The sequence below is a fragment of the Lepisma saccharinum genome, chromosome 1 (genome assembly GCF_977018435.1).
Source record: "Lepisma saccharinum chromosome 1, izLepSacc3.1, whole genome shotgun sequence".
NCBI lineage: Eukaryota > Metazoa > Arthropoda > Insecta > Zygentoma > Lepismatidae > Lepisma > Lepisma saccharinum.
The window spans coordinates 111,464,792-111,483,072 of NC_139229.1; the positions used below are offsets into that span (position 1 = coordinate 111,464,792).

General features: G+C 37.6%; 1 protein-coding gene across 2 annotated transcripts in view; it reads left to right on the top strand.

Moving 5' to 3' along the window:
* LOC145999283 (proton channel OtopLc-like) overlaps positions 1-18,281 on the top strand; it is a 144,877-nt gene that overhangs the window by 122,455 nt on the left and 4,141 nt on the right. For both annotated transcript variants that reach the window (XM_083136228.1, XM_083136223.1), the window contains 4 exons: positions 6,526-6,640; positions 7,663-7,900; positions 11,926-12,080; positions 13,987-14,242. In XM_083136228.1, coding sequence (XP_082992354.1) covers positions 6,526-6,640; positions 7,663-7,900; positions 11,926-12,080; positions 13,987-14,242 — 764 coding nt within the window. The remainder of the gene's footprint in view (positions 1-6,525; positions 6,641-7,662; positions 7,901-11,925; positions 12,081-13,986; positions 14,243-18,281) is intronic.

Here is an 18,281-nt window from a genome sequence, read left to right on the forward strand (position 1 = left end):
CTGCGGTAGAGATAGTTCCAGTCCTTGTTGTCAGACACATATGCCATGGGCATACAAAATTTAGTGCCATGCTACGACAAATGCCAGAACAACGGTGGTGATTATGCCAAAAATTAGGTTAGGACTACTAATGCAATAAATTACAACTGATATTCTTGTTTTATTTATGCCTAATCAGTAGGGATCTTGATTTTTCTTATTTTTTTTAAAATTGGTGTATTTCTTTATTTTTTACTATTCGGTGTTATTTTTCCCAAAATTCACATTTTCATTTTAGCGCATTTTCTGGCAAATATCTGAAATTATACCTTCATGGTGTTTTTAAACTACTGTTTCAAATTGTAAGTCACATGGCCCACGCCTCTTCGTGAGAGTTTGATATCTTGAAAGTTATTTTCCATGCCCCCTTTTAATTTTAAGGTAAGGGTTTTAGATAATGGAATTTTCCCCGTATATACTGAAGGATGCATAATGACCATAAGTGGCGACGCACCCAAAAATATATACGAGGGCTATTTTTTTTTCAACCTCCGATAGTTCCGCCAGAAGCGCTAATTGGCATCCCCCTGTCACTACCACCATCACTGCCAAGGCCAACGCTTCATTTGAAGCTGAGCGACAGGCGCGTAGAGATGTCTGCTACAATCGACTCTCCCGCCAAGTGCGAGGTGCGTAGTGTGATACGACTTCTACAGGCAGAGGGGCACAATGCAGCGGAAATTCACCGTCGAATGAGCTGTGTGCTAGAGAGGCATGCTGTCTTCGGGCATTGTCTTGCTTCATGACAATGCCCGACCGCATGTTGCTGCATCAACCCAAGACTTTCTTCATCGAATCCACTGGGAAGTGTATGATAACCCTCCCTATAACCCAGACCTGAGGCCGTGATTTCCCACCTTTTCCAGGCGATGAAGACGTGATTGGGAGGACTGTGCTTCCACACCAAAGCGAAGCTTCGGCAGACCTGGCTCAACAGACAGGCGGCACTTTTCTTTGCAGAGGGTATTGGAAAGCTGGTGCATCGGTACGATAAATGTCTATCTTCTTGGTGATTACGTTGAAAAGTAGATTTTACGTGTACGTAACTTTTGTCAATAAACCCATCTTGCTATTCACTGTGGTTATGATTTCATGTCCTTCGGAGGTTGAAAAAAAATAGCCCTCGTATTATGGCACCAAATATTGGAATTATCTTTTTTTGACTTGTTAGTGTCACGTTTCTCAAAATTCGCGTTTTTGTTTTAGTAGAACATTTTTCTGCCAAATATACCAAAACTTAATACTCCATTGTGCTTTTAAACTATTATTTTAAATTGTAGGTCACATGGTCTACGTATTTTCGTGACAGTTTGATATGTTGGAACTGATTTTTGAGGAAGTAAAAGTAAAGTGCTCCCCTGCACTTTGCCATGAAGGTGTGGGGGTGATGTGATCAGCACCACGCTTCAGGCTACCTATATCCCGCAAATTTTCCTCCAGGTACCCGCTTGATATGACGCTGGGTGGGCGCCGGAGCAGTTTGAATAGGTGGAAAATATCCGGTTCTTTCCCGCAGGGGATCGACCCCGGGTCTCTCGCATGGTAGTCAGATGCCCTAACGACTGAGTTCCATTATTTCTCTCTCGACAAATGCCGATGGTGCGCACTTAGCTTGGTAATTCAAAAAAACATATCTCGTGCGACAAATGCGAAGATGTGGCCCCCATGTAACGGTAGATACGCACTCGATCTCCTGTTAGAACCCTGACACTTTGCTCTGTGATGCAAATGGTTTTGATAGAAGTTGAAAAAATCGTGGGAAATACATGATTGAATGTGGCTGTCGGAATTATTCCATGTATAACAAGCATTATAGTTTACTGTTGAATAAAATGTTGGAAAACTTGCACGTTCTGTGTACACAAACATGTCCTAGAAAAGACAAGAATGTTGGATTTCATGGAATTTTCCGTTGTTTTAGGACATTTTAAAAAAAAATCGCTAAAAACTCCAACAATGGACATTTCCACTCAATTTTTTTTACAACAATTTTAAAAACTACACCCCGGAAAAATTACCCCTGCAAGTTCTCGCGTTTCTCTGCGTCTAGTTTAAGGCAAAAACGAGACTTCCAAAGTTGCGAGGCTAGCGTTGCGCTCAAAACACATGTCACTAATTAGGGAGAGCTCGTTTGTCGTCTGCTTCGAGCGTCCAGTTTACCGGGGGTAGCACACGGTGAGCGAACACGTGCAGCAGTTTTACAAATCTGTAGATTTAAATAATTGAAGAAGGAGCAATAGTGGAAATAAATGCTATGCTTTGTAATGATCATTCTTCTATGGAATATCCCTGCTGTTCACGTGCAAGATAAATGAAATGGTTCTGCTGCGTACATGTTCTCAGAATGCGAAAAATATTGTTTGTAAAATTTGTTGCTGACCAAACTTTCACGAAATTTATCGTAACCTATGTAGTGCCAAATAAGAATTTTCACATTATTCACTTTATTTATAAAACCTATTTTACTTTCTTTTCCATAAAGCAATTTCAGTTTGTGTTTAATTTCTGTTGCGCAAATTATGATCAAATATTTTTTGTGCAGATAAGAGAAAATACACTGAGAAGATTACATCAGTTGCACAGTATATATCAATACAGTAGAGCGTCGATTATCCGAAGTAATTGGGGGACATGGGTGTTCGGAAAACTGGTTTGTTCGGATAATCGAACTGTACATGTTTATTTGCCAAAAAGAAGTACTGTACAGTAAATTTATTCATAAAAACAGGCATCTCTTTAAGTATGTATTACAAAGTAACGTACAAAGGCAACTTTAGTAGGAATATATAGTATGTGGTACAGTTTATTAAACAAAAATATGTACATATTACATACGCATTTTGCATGAACAATACACACAGTACACAAAATTAACGTTTAAAAAAATCCTTTATTTTGGTCTGTCTAAGCAAGCCTACACGCTTACAAGCAGCTAAGTCACGTACTTTTTTCATTACAGATATCTGAAAGTGAGCGAGTACACAGTTCGGTTAAGCGGTCGTTCGGTTGACCGACGTTCGGATAATCGACGCTCTACTGTACTTAGTTTATGTATAATTATTACAAGGAAATAATGTGTATAACCATGGGCGTATTTAAGGGGGTTTAACGGGTCCTTCCCCTTTTGGTTCAGTAAAGTTACCACATTACCTGTTCTAATACTTCTTCTTCATAAGATTTCTTCGGACTTATTTCATTCTCTTACATTAGAGACATATAAGACGGGATACGGATGGGAAGGAAATTACGTAATTCCACACACCAGATGGGACTGAGACCAAATGTCTGCAATTTCCTAATAGTTTCGGAATTCCTGCGATAAGAAACAGCATTGAGACTGTCAAATCAGTTATTTATTCCTCCTAGAGTCATCTTCAACAAGCTTCTGGCCAGCAGTGTCCTGGATTTTCACTTACGAAATAAAGCAACCCTAATCATACCAAAAGTTGACCCCCCCCCTTTACGTGAACTATATATACGCCCATATGTATAACATTATATCCCATACTGAAATAGTACGATGTATTTTGAATTTTCTACTGCGAAAAAAGCCGTCACTTCTCTTTACCCCGAACGCATTTATTGGTTGGTTCACAACCTCACTACTAAGGATCCTATCGAGACGAGAAATGGCAGCCTTGGTCTCGTTCTCGTTGAGAGTTCTAAATGTCTGTCTCGTGTTTATTTGTAAATGTCTCATTTACAGTCTCGTCTACATTTATAAACATCCGTCTCGGTTTTGGAGGGCAATTCTCGTTCTCGTCTCAAGTATCGAAAAATATAGAATTAACATATGCAAAGGCTTATCGTGCAAACTTTCATAGTGCATACATATTATAAATACAAAAAAAAACATTTTTTCTTAATGATCTTTTTCTTGTTTGTTTGACTCCTCATTTCGACGCTACGAGCCCTCGAAAACTGGATATTACCCTGCTTATATATGCAAAAAGAACAAAAAAAACCTCAGATTCAGAATTACCACGAATGAACTGGCGTTGTAATTGTTATACACAAAATTCATGATTTATCTGAATAAGTCGCATGTTCCAGGTTTGACTCAACCTGGGCATGACTGTTTCCTTGTGAGTGACATTTCATTGAACTAGAATTGTTACATGGGGGATGTTTGCTCGAGACTCTGGGGACAGCTAGGGGGATGCTTCTATTATTAACGTTAATGTTGCTCACGAGACGAGACATTTCCCGTCTCATCTCATAAAAGGAGACGGGACAAGCGAATGTTTTCGAAATGAGAAGGGACAGACCAATAAGTACGTCTCGTATCGTGGCAGGTTGTGTGATATTTAGATTGTGCTGGTTGGTGGTGGTGGTGGTGGTGGTGGTAGAGAGAGAGAGAGAGAGAGAGAGAGAGAGAGAGAGAGAGAGAGAGAGAGAGAGAGAGAGAGAGAGAGAGTGAGTGAGTGAGTGAGTGAGTGAGTGAGTGAGTGAGTGAGTGAGTGAGTGAGTGAGTGAGTGTGTGAGTGTGTGTGTGTGTGTGTGTGTGTGAAGGGGGGGGGGGGTTCTCCTGCACCCTGACTTCGAATACTGCTTGTAGTCATTCTGTCGCGATTAGCCAAAAGTGGGAAGAAATGTGATGTTAGAGAAGAAACATTCTAAATTGACCACGCGTTCTCATCGTTGCGGTTAAACAAAGTGACGGAAAAGCGACGTAAAAGTAGGACAAATACAAAAATTTGCAATATATATATATTAACTGAAGAAAACTGTTGTTTACTGCAGGAAATTTAAAAACTCCCCGTTCCTTTTTTATATCGTATCATCTCTTATATTGCAGAAATCGGCGTGTAAACCAAAGTGTTCTAAACGTATTGTTAATTTAAAATTTGCGAAAAAAATATTATGACGAAAATAATTGCAATTCCAGTAAAGGTATTCCTATAATAATAGGGTCTTGCCAGTCAGAACCAACCTATGTATTCGCAATGAACAAGGGTGTTCACGTGTTCAGCCATTGACTGTTACAAGTTTTGCTTTGTCAGCCTAATGGGAAAACCCTCTACCGAGTTGCTGAATTATAGTAAATACTGCTATACTTTTAGGACATAATTAATCTCCAAGAAATGGAGCACACATTTTTGCACTGGAAGTTACAAGATACTTGTTTTACACAGCAACAAGTGACTGTGCTGTCGCTTTCACGGCTCATGCCAAGTTCACGGGACGAGCAGAAGCCCTGCCTGCACGCATTTGTAAGTGATGACGTCAGAGGACCTCGTGTCTGTGGAGAGGACGTTTTCAAATCGGTGACGTACGAGGTGAATTTCAGCGGTTTGAATGCGTGTTTCTCGAGAACCAAAACGAATATCGCCGAGATATTTTGCACATCTCATGTTTGTGTCATTATCCGTAAAATTAATGGATTTAAAACGTTTTTCATGCCAAAGTGGAAATGTCCATTTGCATTTTATGCCAAATTCGCATTATTTCGATATTTCGAACGGGCGAAAAATGTGTCCAGACATCACTGCACATTCATAAACACAACTTCGAAGCAATTACCATTTTTCACGGTTTTCGCGTTTGCGAAAAATCAATGTCCCTACTGATTGGAAATTTTTTTCTGGCCAACCCTTGTATAAATGAGTAGATGTAAAGTGAAAATTTAGCAGGCCTGGCGGAGAAGTCAATTCTTGAAGAAAGTTATTTGCTTTTATGATTGAATGATTCGAGTAAATATAATATTAAAATATTTACGTATTTATTATTAGAATTTTATTTCATAGTATTGGACATTAACTTCACTCAGTGAGAGATTAATGACCATCTCTCACGAGTTTAAACAGACAGGACAGAGAGTGGCGTTAATTTAATTGCAATACTAATGTTGCAATAAATTTGAGGTTGGGAGCATGCACTTGCCAATTTTTATAATGTCCACCAATGCAGATTTATGTTTCACTTTTTCGTGATAGTAGGCCTATTTGGTTGGATTCTTCTTGATATCTGAGAATAGTGCAATGTCATTGTAAACGTATGTTAACTTGTGTGAAACCAGTGATACGTCAGGATGATGAAAGAAAACCTTCGTAAGCACTGCTACATTAAATAACGTGAAGTGGGCCAGAAGAGTAATAAAATTCCAGCAGCATATTTGCAGTCTAAAGTTCTTCTTGTTTATACATGCGATTTTTGTTGGATGTTGCAGTCCGAAGACATCCAACAAAAATCAATTCCATACGAGTGCCATGCATGCAATTTCTGTCGCATGTTATAGTGAGATACTTTGTCGGGTGGCGATATTCGACAAAAATCGTATGTATCAATGGAGCCTATTTGTTTCCATGTTCCTTCAGTTTGTCCAACAAAATGTACCGTTCCCGTGCAGAGTTCCATATATATATATATCTAGACAAAATTGCCTGACTATTTTTGACACCTCAAATTCCCTGACTTTTCCCGGTTTTCCAGGTCTGTCGCCACCCTGCTGATGGATCTCATTCATTTCTATTTTTTTTATTTCAGTTGCCATGCCTGGATTTGGCTAAGTTCGCTCTATGGAAAGTTAATAGTCATCATAATGTTGGCATTCTGCCTAACAGAAGTTATGGATAATTCAATCAAACTCCTTACATTGCAGGTAGGTCTCTAATATCTACATTGTAATACATAATTCTGAATTGCATTTAAGTTATTCTATTTCTACTTCAACATTCTATATCTGAAACAGCGTGATAGAATGTGTAAACACACAGTAAACTTCCTCTTTCAATGTTAGTTTATCAAAAGAACTAGTGACAATGATTTCACTGCGTTCCAAAGGAGCATTTGCTTTCTCTTCAAGTAATTGATAGCAAAAGTGTACCGAAGGACTGCTAATGATTTATAGTTTATTTTCACTTAATTTCCCTTGTACCAATTCAAACCTAGGACTTTTATGTTAGTTGTTCAATATCACTAAAATTGAAGTTCAGTAGGAAGAAGGTAAAAAAAAAAGTTTGGTTCCCTGCGCACATTTTGCCAAGCCATGAAGGCACATAGTGGATGTGGAGACCGGACAGATTTTTGGCATCCTCTTACTTTCCACCCAGGCCCCTCCCAAAACTTTCTATCCTGGTCCCCTAACTTTCCACCTCCCTTCACAATAAAAATCATGTCCATGTTATAACTTTACAGTTTTAATGATGAAACATAATAGCCTTATCTTTTAAATAGTTTTAAGTGATTTTTAATAACACATTTATTGTGGGTGTGTGTTTGCTTAATACCTACATAATGTAAAATAACATAATCTCTTAGCTTAAATTGGTACATGATTTTGCAATGTAGGCCTATTTATTTTGTTATGCAGCAATAACTTCAATTAATTCTTGTCTACACAAATCCAACTCTTCTTAAAATAGTCAAACTTACGTAATAAGAAATAAGGTTCTGGCACTACTGAAAGGGGACACCCTACCCTAGTTTGGCACTCCTGAGGGCAGCACCTCCTTAAGCTGCCCCTGTGTAGAGATAGGGGCACAACACATTCTCGATCTCAGTCATGGTTTCCGAATATTATTTATGTTTCTTGTCAATCTGAGTAGTTTGAAAAACAAAAAAAATATTTCAAATTCCAAATCTTGAAAACAGACTGATATATATTCTTTATTCTTTTTCCAGGGCATTTTTCTCATGTATTTGTATGTGGGAAGCATTGCAGTGATCATCTGCATCTACATTTGGGTTCTCATCGATAGCTGTGCATCCCTCTCGCAACATGAGGGGGAGAGGAGCAACAACACATCATGGCAGGATACGGAGATGGGAAGCATTACTCGGTTTGGATCTCTCAAAAGAGCTCACATTACCCGCTCAAAAACCTCCAGGACAAGTTTTTACTTACGGGTAGGAGCTCTCGGTAAGTTATCAAATGCATCTGAAATAAAACTGGCCATGATTTTTGGTGGACAACAATTTTCAAACCATTTTCGAATCTCTATAAAGATGGCACACTCTTTTGCCACTCAGCCCAAAGAGTGCAATCTACTGACCATTCTTTTCCATAAGCTCATGCATGGATTATTTCACAGTCTCTGTCATCAGAGAGTGAAATGACCTACCCATTGCCTGTCACCTGCTCCATATCAAAATTTATATTAACCTTCTGGAGATCACTTATTGGTACCAGGAAAGGAAAAGTAAAATGTGATATTTTAATCTCAGGTCATTGAACATCCTGTAGTATCTTTATTTGAACACACATAAACACAGTGGATAAAGTAAGGAGAGCAAGAGGGGGTTGTAAAAAGGAAGGAAACAGGAATCACTCAGCAGACACTGAAAATGTTCAAATTTTCATGGCAGTACACTGCATTGTCAAGCATACTAAAACGATGGTGCATGTAATTATGTATGTGTGTGTGTGTTACCTGTTACCTACGGTGCTTCGGCTCATTTTCAGGCCATGGTCTCCCCAACTTTTTTTCTCCAGAACGTCCTGTCATGGGCTGCTCTTCGCCAGTTTCTGATGTGAAGTATGGATACCGTCCTTCCATCTAATCCTTGGTCTTCTTCCTCCCATGTTTCCTCCTAGCATCTTCTTCGGGATTCCGTGCTCATCCATTCTAGCTACATGGCTAGCCCAGTTTAGTTTCTTTATTCTTATGTATATGGAGAGAGATATTCCCTTATAAAGTTTGTTCATTTCGTCATTATATCTAATTCTCCACACTCCTTGTACGTGAATAGGGCCAAAGATCCTTCGGAGGATTTTATGCTCAAATGAGTCGAGTTTGTTAGCAGCTTGTTCCGTAAGAGTCCATGCTTCACATCCATATACAGTACTACAATACTACGAATGAGTGTTTTGTATAGCATCACTTGAGCTCTCCAATCGACATCTCTACATCTGATTAAAGGTAATATCAAGAAATAGGCCTTATTTGCTGTTTGAATACATGCTTGTATTTCTTCATTTTTATCATTCAGGTTTGTACCTACATATGAGAAGTTGTTGGTCATTTCGATGTTAAAGTTTTCTATCATGATATTCTGTTCACAGTTTCTTCTTTTCCTTGACTGGATTAATATCTTTGTCTTATTCTCGTTTATTTTTTGTCCACCTTTCTTGCCTTCCTCATTCAGGTTCTCAAAGACTTCCTTTACTCTTCTTAGTGATCTACCCATGATGTTAATATCGTCTGCATATCCAACTATTTGTGTAGATTTGTATTGTAAAGTGCCTCTGGTATCAATTCGTAGCTGCCTGATAACGTATTCCAACACCAGGTTGAAAATGAGTGGGTCCAGTTCATCTCCTTCCTTTACTTCAAAGAAGTCTCCCAATTCTGCTTGGATGCATACAGAGGCAAAGGTACTCTTCATTGTCAGTTCTACCAATCTGACTAACTTCTCTGGTATTCTGCATTCTGTCATGATATGGCCTATCATATCTCTATCTACGGAGTCATAGGCCTGCTGGAAGTCAACGAAGATTTGGAAGACATCTATGTTTCCTTCCCAACACTTCTCTGATATTTGATTTAGTGTAAATATCTGGTCAATGGTGGAGCGGTCTTTCCTAAAACCAGCCTGGTATTCTCCTATGTTTGTTTCTGCATATGGTTCCAATCTGCTTCTTATTATTGATGTGAATATTTTATATGGTGTGCATAAGAGTGAAATATCCCTATAGTTCTTATCCAATTTGTCCCCCCCCCCCTCCTTTTGTATATTGGACAAATTATGATTCTCGGCCAGTCCATAGGCATTTCCTCTCGTTCCATATTTCTGTTATCAATTGTAACAGTGTCTCTTTGAGTTTGATCCCTCCATTTTTCCATAGCTCTCCTGGTATGTAATTTATTCCTGGAGCTTTATTGTTTCTTTGGGCTTTTAAGACTTTTTGAAATTCTTGTCTTGTAGAGAGTTCACAGGTTCTTCATTTTTCCTGGCAATGCTTTTCCTGCTAGTTTCTTTGTGGACATTCACTGACTGTGTTGAATTTAGTAGTCTAGAGAAATACTCTTTCCATCTATGATTGTTTCCTTATCTCCCAGAAGTAGCTCATCCTTATCTTTACAACAGTTTGTTCTGGTTTTAAATTCTTCTTTGATTGATCTTACTTCTTTATATGACATATATGTATTGTTGGACTTGAATTGTTCTCCAATGTTAATTATCTTCTGTTATATATTTTCTTTTCTTTTTCCGGCATATTGTGTGTACCTCTTTATTCCATCTATCTAGTTCATGCTTTTTCCTTCTTGTTGGTCGACTCAAATATGCATGCTATGCTTTATTTCTTTATTCAAAGATTTCTTTGCAGTCTTCATCAAACCATTCCTTTTTGTTCTTCCTAATGCCTGTTCCAAGAACTTCCTTAGCTACTGCCTTGACATTATTCTTCATCGACTCCCATTTTCGTCTATGTCTTCTGTAGGGTCATCTTCTCCACTCTGTAGTTTGGCTGATAATGATGATCTGAATTGTTTACTGGTCACTTCATCTTGAAGTTTATCAATGCTGAGTGTTTGAGCTCTGGAGACACCATCTCTAGCTTTCATTATACAGCATCTTAGGGTGGTTTTAAGTAAGAAATGATCTGAGCCACAAATGGCACCTCTGTATGTTCTTACATCTATTATGTTTGATGCCCATTTTTTTCTATTAGTACATGATCTATTTGATTCAGTGTTGATGCATCTGGTGACATCCACATCTGTGCATGTATTTTCTTGTGTGGACAGAGTGTAGAGCTGATTACCATATTCTTACTTATTGCAAAGTCTATAAGCTGTTGGCCATTGTCATTGCATTCTTTGTGTAGACTGTGTAAACCAATTGTTCCTTGGTAAGCTTCTTCCATGCCTATTTGTGCATTTAGGTCACCCATAATCATTTTTGCATCATTAGATGGTATACAGTCATAGAGTTGTAGCTTATAGTAAAACTGGTCTTTTGTTAGTTCATCCTTGTCCTCAGTTGGAGCACAGGCATTTATAATTGTCATGTTCTATAGTTTTGTTTTCAATCTTAGAGAGGCTAACCTGCTATCTACTGGGGTACAGTTCAGTGTGTGTGTGAGCTTATAATATTATATGTGCATATGTTTGTGTTCATTTTTATTTTAAATTTTTATAATTACTAATTGTAACAGATTTAGTATTTTCAATGATGTAAAAAAATGGTTAATTGGGAAAAAAATTGTGGCACTGTAAAGAAGAATGTATGGAAAATCTACAATTGTTATGGTTAACACTTATGCAACAACAATTAGGCACACATTGATATAAAATAATACACTTATATCCAAGCGCTATTGAAAACTTGATACTTTCATACTCAACGCAAGTTATGTGTTTCAATTATAACAACAATATTTAGATTTAGGTAATGTGAAATTAACATTTCTATATATTACAAATGTAAATGCAGTTTCTACAGAAAATAGCTGAAGTAAGTTGGTTAAGTGTCTCAAGAAAATAATAATTCAAAGATACTTTTTCATCAAACACATGACACACTTCTCAGGATATTTTAGAGTATTCCCTGTGTTACCCAAAATTCAAACTACAAAAAAAAAAGAAACTCAAATTATGCAAGAATTTGGGTTTGTTTGTTATCTACGTCCACTTTATGCACAGAAAGACTAATCGGGACTTGACCTACAATTTAAAGTGAGACTCGAATCACTCTGTGCCTCCACCAGGACCCCTTGATTACAAGGCACAATGTTACCATTACACCACCAAGGAGGCAAATTACTGCAATTTAAATTTTCTAGAATATTTATTTTTTTGTATGTATGAAAGATTGGGGTATATGATAAACTGTGTTATCAAATATATTTATATATTAGATATAAATACTTTTGTCAACTTAATAAATTTGTGCACTGCTATTTATTCTAAGGTACAATTGCAAGCTGTTTCTATGTTTTAGCTTTTGGTCTTGGAACGTTGGTATTCAATGGCTTGGAGATGGCCATGCATTCAATGATGGAAGGTCCTTGTCTTAATGATGTGGTGTTTGTTCATCCTGTGTTACATGGGCTGTTCACATTTCTCCAAATGCATTTTCTATTTGTGAATTCCCAGGCAAGTATTATTCTTATGGACAATATTAAATATGTAATTATTACATTTTAACTATATTTTTTACATTTGATTATTAGTAAATAAAAAGTGCAGTACAAAGGTCCTATTTCTGGTTGAATTTGAATTTTGAATTTGATTTTAAAATTTTGGGTGCATCAGCCCTTAGGCTATTTTGCACCCATCACATTGTATGGTGTCCAGCCCCTTACCATTATAAATAACAACTCTAACATCGCATAACTAAAATCTTAAAATATTCTGACTTTCGTTAAAAGTTGAGGCTGTAAAAGGGCACTCAGCACATATAAGGACGAAAAACCGGACAACACACAGAATTATACTGGCCATAGGGCCAGTCGCCAGAGCCTCGTTTGTCTGCAAAATGCAGTCCAGGTGTACTACGTAGAAGATCACCCCTTACACCCCTATTTCTGGTTGAGAAAATTACAATAATAATACAAGTTTTCAAATGAATTTTCACTCAAGTATGAGGTGTATTCAAGTTCTAAAGTCTATTTCTTTTTATGTGAAAATGGGGGCAGGTAGAAACATTAGAGTTGTCTTAAGACTCCAACATTAATGTAGGTTATACGAGACAGTTGCGAGTGTTATCTGATTCATAGAAGGCTCGTAGTGCTGGCTTTAGACATTAAAGATGGTGAAATTCACGTTACAAGAAGAGCATGTTATCATCTATTTTCTCCACTTGCATGAAGTGACACCAATTGATATTCATTGCCATTCAAGTGAAACATGCAGAAAATGCATCATGGATGTAAAACGTGAATCATTCTTTGGTGTGAGAAGGGTACAAATTCCCTGCACCTATCTGGAGCCAAATTTGCAGGTCCTCATACAGGATGGTGTGTGCAGATCCAACAGAAATGTTCACTTTGAGGGGATATCTTTTACAATTTATCTGCGTTCCCCCATAACCACTTTTATTCATGTGATCAGGTTGCAAGTCTTGCTGGTGCATGCCACTTGCTTATTCTCACACAATTTTTGGCCTTCTAACTTTTGCATGCACGAATGCACATTTTCCACACACATTGTGCTTCCTTCATGTGTTTCACTCAATAGATAACAAATGTCAATGAGTGTCATCTAATGCAAATGGGGAAAACAGGCGACACTATGATGTTCATGGAATGTCCAAGTCACCATCCTTAGCACTGTATCTAAAATGCTTCCAACACCACAAGCTGTCTATGATCCTGGCAAAGATCCAGACGATGTTGCCAACTGTCTTGCATGATCTTCACACATGATGGCATCTTTTAATTCAACTCTCATGTTTCTACCTGCTCCCATTCATAAATAAAAAAAAAAGTAAAAAGACCTTAGAACTGAGAAATATCTTAAGTACAAGTTCCGGGCATAAACAATCAAGCATTTGTCCTTAAAATATTATTCATTATTTGACCAGGCTGTTCTTTGGAAACTTTTTGAGCATCCTTGAGAGAATTTCAACCAAATCGTGAACTAGTGACAAACACTCTCTCTCTCAGTAAACAGGAAGCATGTTTTCATGAATAAATATCCTTTGTAGGAAGCTCTTTTGCCCACAGAAAAAATGCCCAATGGTAGTACACATCCCAAGCGCAATCATGCTGACTTTTCCTCCTAATTTTCAATTTCATAGTTTTAGAATATCACTAATTTAACTTAAAATTGTTTGATTTATGCTAACTCATTTCATTTTCATGGTCTCCCAACAAACTCTTACATCTTATAATTGCCATGAAAATGACTGATAACTAATTTAATAATCTAATAAACAGTTAGAAACTGCCATTGAAGAAAAATTTAAGAAAATAAGTGTTCTTTTGAGTTTTTCCCCCTTTAAAATGTACTCCTTGCAATAAAGCTGATACATTTATATTATTTTCTTTTCCATGAATAGGTGTTGGTGGAACGCTTTGGACTCATTGCCAGGTTTGGCTTTATGCATTTGGTTGCAACAAACTTAGCACTCTGGGTTCGTCTGATTATATGGGAGAGTGGAAATGACTGGACATACTACGTGTATGCATATCAAAACCCAGGAATCCTTGACCGGCCAACAGACACTTCCACTTATGTCCCTACTCCCCTTCAGCTCAAAGGATTCCCACCTGCAATGGCACGGATACAACGAGATGTGTCTGGTATACCACTTGGTGAGTTATTTAAAATTTAAAAGTGCAAATTATTTTTTTGCCTACATGCATCAACATTCTCTTCAGGCCGTTGTGGTAGATGTTCTAAAAGTTACAAAGAATTATTTAAAAAAAACTGACTCCTTTTACTGCAAATATTTTGAGTAGTCAAACAAAACTTGTATATTATATAAAATCTGAGAAGATCCCTCATAGAAAAATATACATAGTAGTTACCATCAGCATAAAAATTAAAATAAAGAGTTTCTTGTGGCCTTGTGTTTTTATCCTGATTTTTTACACAGGCAAGACAAAAACAAAATCATTAATTACATGTTAAGACACAGGGTTAAAATAATGTCCGAGTAAGTGCTAATAGTTTTGATGTTAAAGTAATATAAAGTTATCACATGATAATATTTGATTAGATTTAATATTTGATATTTTAGTATCACACTTTTCGGTCACTTTTGGCTAATTGTGACGATGAGAATGAGTGATTATATGAATAAATTGATGTAGGGACACTCACAAGACAATAAACAAGAATTCGCTTTACTAAGAGAAGGGCTCGGGAGTAAAACATGGTGACATTTTGGTCATTATTCAGTTACAAAGTTCATCGTCTAGTCCATCGTAAATGGAGTCCAACAGTACTCTAGTGTTTCATTTTGTCAACAGATGACAGACCTAGATTTGTTTTAAGTTATCTACAAGTTATTTCATTTGAAGTATGGCAAGTAACAAAGATGGTGTTTGCTGAATTCCAATGTGTCTCAGAAACTTTCGGAGTATTTAGACAACAGCGAAGTTGAGAGAGAGAACACGTTAGAAAGTGCATATGATTAGAGGCCTGCATAGTCTGCCTTTTACCTACCCACTGCCTGCTTGCCCGCGAGGATAGGTATACCTGCTAGCCTGCCCACGGCAACGAGTCGACTTGCATCTTTACCCAGGTTCTTGGTCTTCAAGGTAACTGGGCATTCAACAAGACCCGGGCACCTGCAAAACCTGCTGGAAGAAAACAGCCCTCCGGCAGCGTGTCGCTCCAGGTGTTTCATCACCACGTGGACGGCTGCAGCTAGTGTTGCCTACTTACGTAGCTACTAAATCCTACGAAGTCCTAGGAGGAGCTCTCTCCTCCAAGGAGAATTTATATACTTAGCGATTTCAGTTCAGCGTAAGCAGTTTTTATCTTATTGCCAGGAAATGCACGCAATATTACAGCTTCATTTATCTAAATGAATGATCGAGCAAACAAAAATCTCCTCACTGAAAACTAATTGTTTTTCATTGCATGGTGCCTTAACCAGGCACGCAGTGGCGCAACCAGAGGGGGCAGGGTGCATTGGTCACAACCTTGGACGGAAATTAAGTCTAGCGGAGGGGTCAGGGTGGGGGTCAAACATTAAAGTACAAGAAAAAAACAGGCTAGCAGAATTTAAGAGTAGCAGGGCTAAAGGGTACTCAAGATAGAATTAATTTTCATATTTTTCTTGAATTTTTATTCCAGACAGCCAAGGGCATCTGCAGAGGGGGAATGGAGGGGTAATTGCAACCCCTTGATTTCAAATTTTATGAAAGTAGAAATATATTATAAAATATTATACAGTCTCATCAAGTTCAATGCCGTAGCAAAGGGGTAGCGGGAGTTGGCCCTGAGCACCGAACGATCTAAGTGAGAAAACTTTTAAAACAGATTTGATTTGATTTAGTTTAATTTACTTCACGTTTTGTGCCTCTTGGCTAATTTGCGAAGATGGGGATGAGTGATGAAATTGATGAATGGACATTCACAAACAACCAAGCCCGACCGGAATTCGAACCCAGGACCCTTGGCGTCGCAGCGCGATGTGCTAACCACTCGGCCACAGGGTCGGACTTTTAAAACAGAGAATGCTATGACGGGCCATGATATTATTTATTAATGTTAGTTTGTTATGAGTTGGATGAATTGATTATGTAATACGTCGCTCCATGTGAAAAGAAAATATTGTAGATGGAAATTTTACATGCCATATATGTGTGTACATTCGGAATGCATTTATCATGCACTTTCTTTCTTTCAAAAACAGTTTGTGTGCTTGTTTTCCATTATTAGCTAATGTGAAATTGACGTGTTGAAAAAAAATATTTCTAATCCTGTTTCAACACAAATACGTGAGAACCAACTTCTACCCCCTTTTTGTGTGATTTGTGAGGATAATAATGCCTTTCATGCTACTTTATTACTATTATTGTGATTGTTGTTGTTGGCACGTTTATCCAAGTACTTGCCCCCCCCCCCCCCACCAAACGAGGGTAACGGCAATGCCCCTGGCTGGCTACGGCCCTGGTGTTCGCTCGACTCGCGACCTCAGCGTCGAACGTGACATAAAATGTTTCAGTCCTGCCCTATATCACTATATATACGTATATTGGTTGTTTACGACATATACTTATGGATCCTGTACCACGGAAAACCTATTTCAATGTGTGTGTGTGTGGGGGGGGGGGGGAGGTAGCAACATTCGTAAATCTCATTTCATTGGTGATGTGGCTTACGAAGCTTGAGTTCCCTTTTTTAAGTAGTGAAAATCTATTGCAGTTGGCAACACCACAGAACGGTGTGGGCCCGTTGCAGTTTCTACTCGAAGCAACTACGTCATGCAGAGGGAGGGGTCTGCAGTTGATGGAAAGAACGAACTGAGACCTACTAGGTATCGTAAGACTGCGGGTACCCGGCGGGTCTACAATGCCTGCCAGGAACGATCTGGGCAGGTGGGCATACAAGCTGCTCAAGCGAGGGTGTTGTGCAGGTTGCATGGCATTTCAGGAGCGATGTCTCACGAACGGGTCTGCTCCAGGTCTTGTGCAGGCCTCTGCATATGATTCCCATAAAGATCCGGAATGTGTACTGCCGAAAAAGAATGAGGAGAATACCGATGCAGAAACGAGTAAAACTGTGCATGGTGACATATATTCTATTTCCTGTAAAATTGGTATCTACTGTAGATACCATTGTTTACTTGCAGCCGTGTTCATGATGGTAGTTTCGAAATAAATTTTACTCTCGTACCTGGATGTGAACTGCAATCTAGTAGAGCAGCATATACATTTCTTTTACTAGATATAAATAGCTGAAGTTACACAGAAATTAGTTTGATTTTCAATTGGGTATGCTCATTTAAGGCTGCTTAAAGATACCATGCTTTACTTGCAATGTCAAAAATTTATTGCACTTGAGGAATATGTGATATGATCCTCTGAATCGTATCAATTATTCAAAACTGTTTAGTTTTTTTTTATCAAATATTTTTTTTCATAAATCTGTAATGTGCATTTTAAAAGTTATGATGTTTTATAGTCGACCTAATTACCTATTTCTAATTTAATTAACTTCCATATTTATGATATTTGTGACTTTCATGAAAACATTTTTTTTTATTGTTGATATTTATTTGCAAGTATGTGTTCTTCTTGGTTCGAAATTATAACTATTTCAATCCATAAGAGCTAAATTTCTTTGAAATTTACAAAAAACATAAGCCCTAGGAACTTTGAAATTTTTCTTTACAAATATGTAAATTTAAAGAAAAATATAACAGAAAACTACAAGGGACATAATTGTTGTATTTAACATAGAGAATTAAACCTTATGTATAACTTGCTTATTGAATCACAGAAATCTAATATTGCCATTGTACGCAATTTGGATAGTCTACGTAACACAGCTGTTTTTCTCTTTTGCATGTTTGTATCAAGAGAGGAGTTTGTGAATCACATGCTGAGGTTTTAAATAGAGCCTCGATCTCTGTGTGTGAGGTAGATATGTGAAGCTGAAGAATAGTTCATATAAAAATATTTTTTTCACGAATATTGATCTCCGTATAGAGATAAGGAAGTTATTTTTAATAACAAGTATTCAGAACTTCTTTTTTGAAATACTAATGCAATAAAACGAAGAAATATAATTTTCTAATGGTGTTCATTTCAGCCATAGACAAATAAAAAAATTGTGACAGGAAAACAAAAACTTGTTACATCAAGTAGCTCACGTTATTGTTTATTGAATAAAATT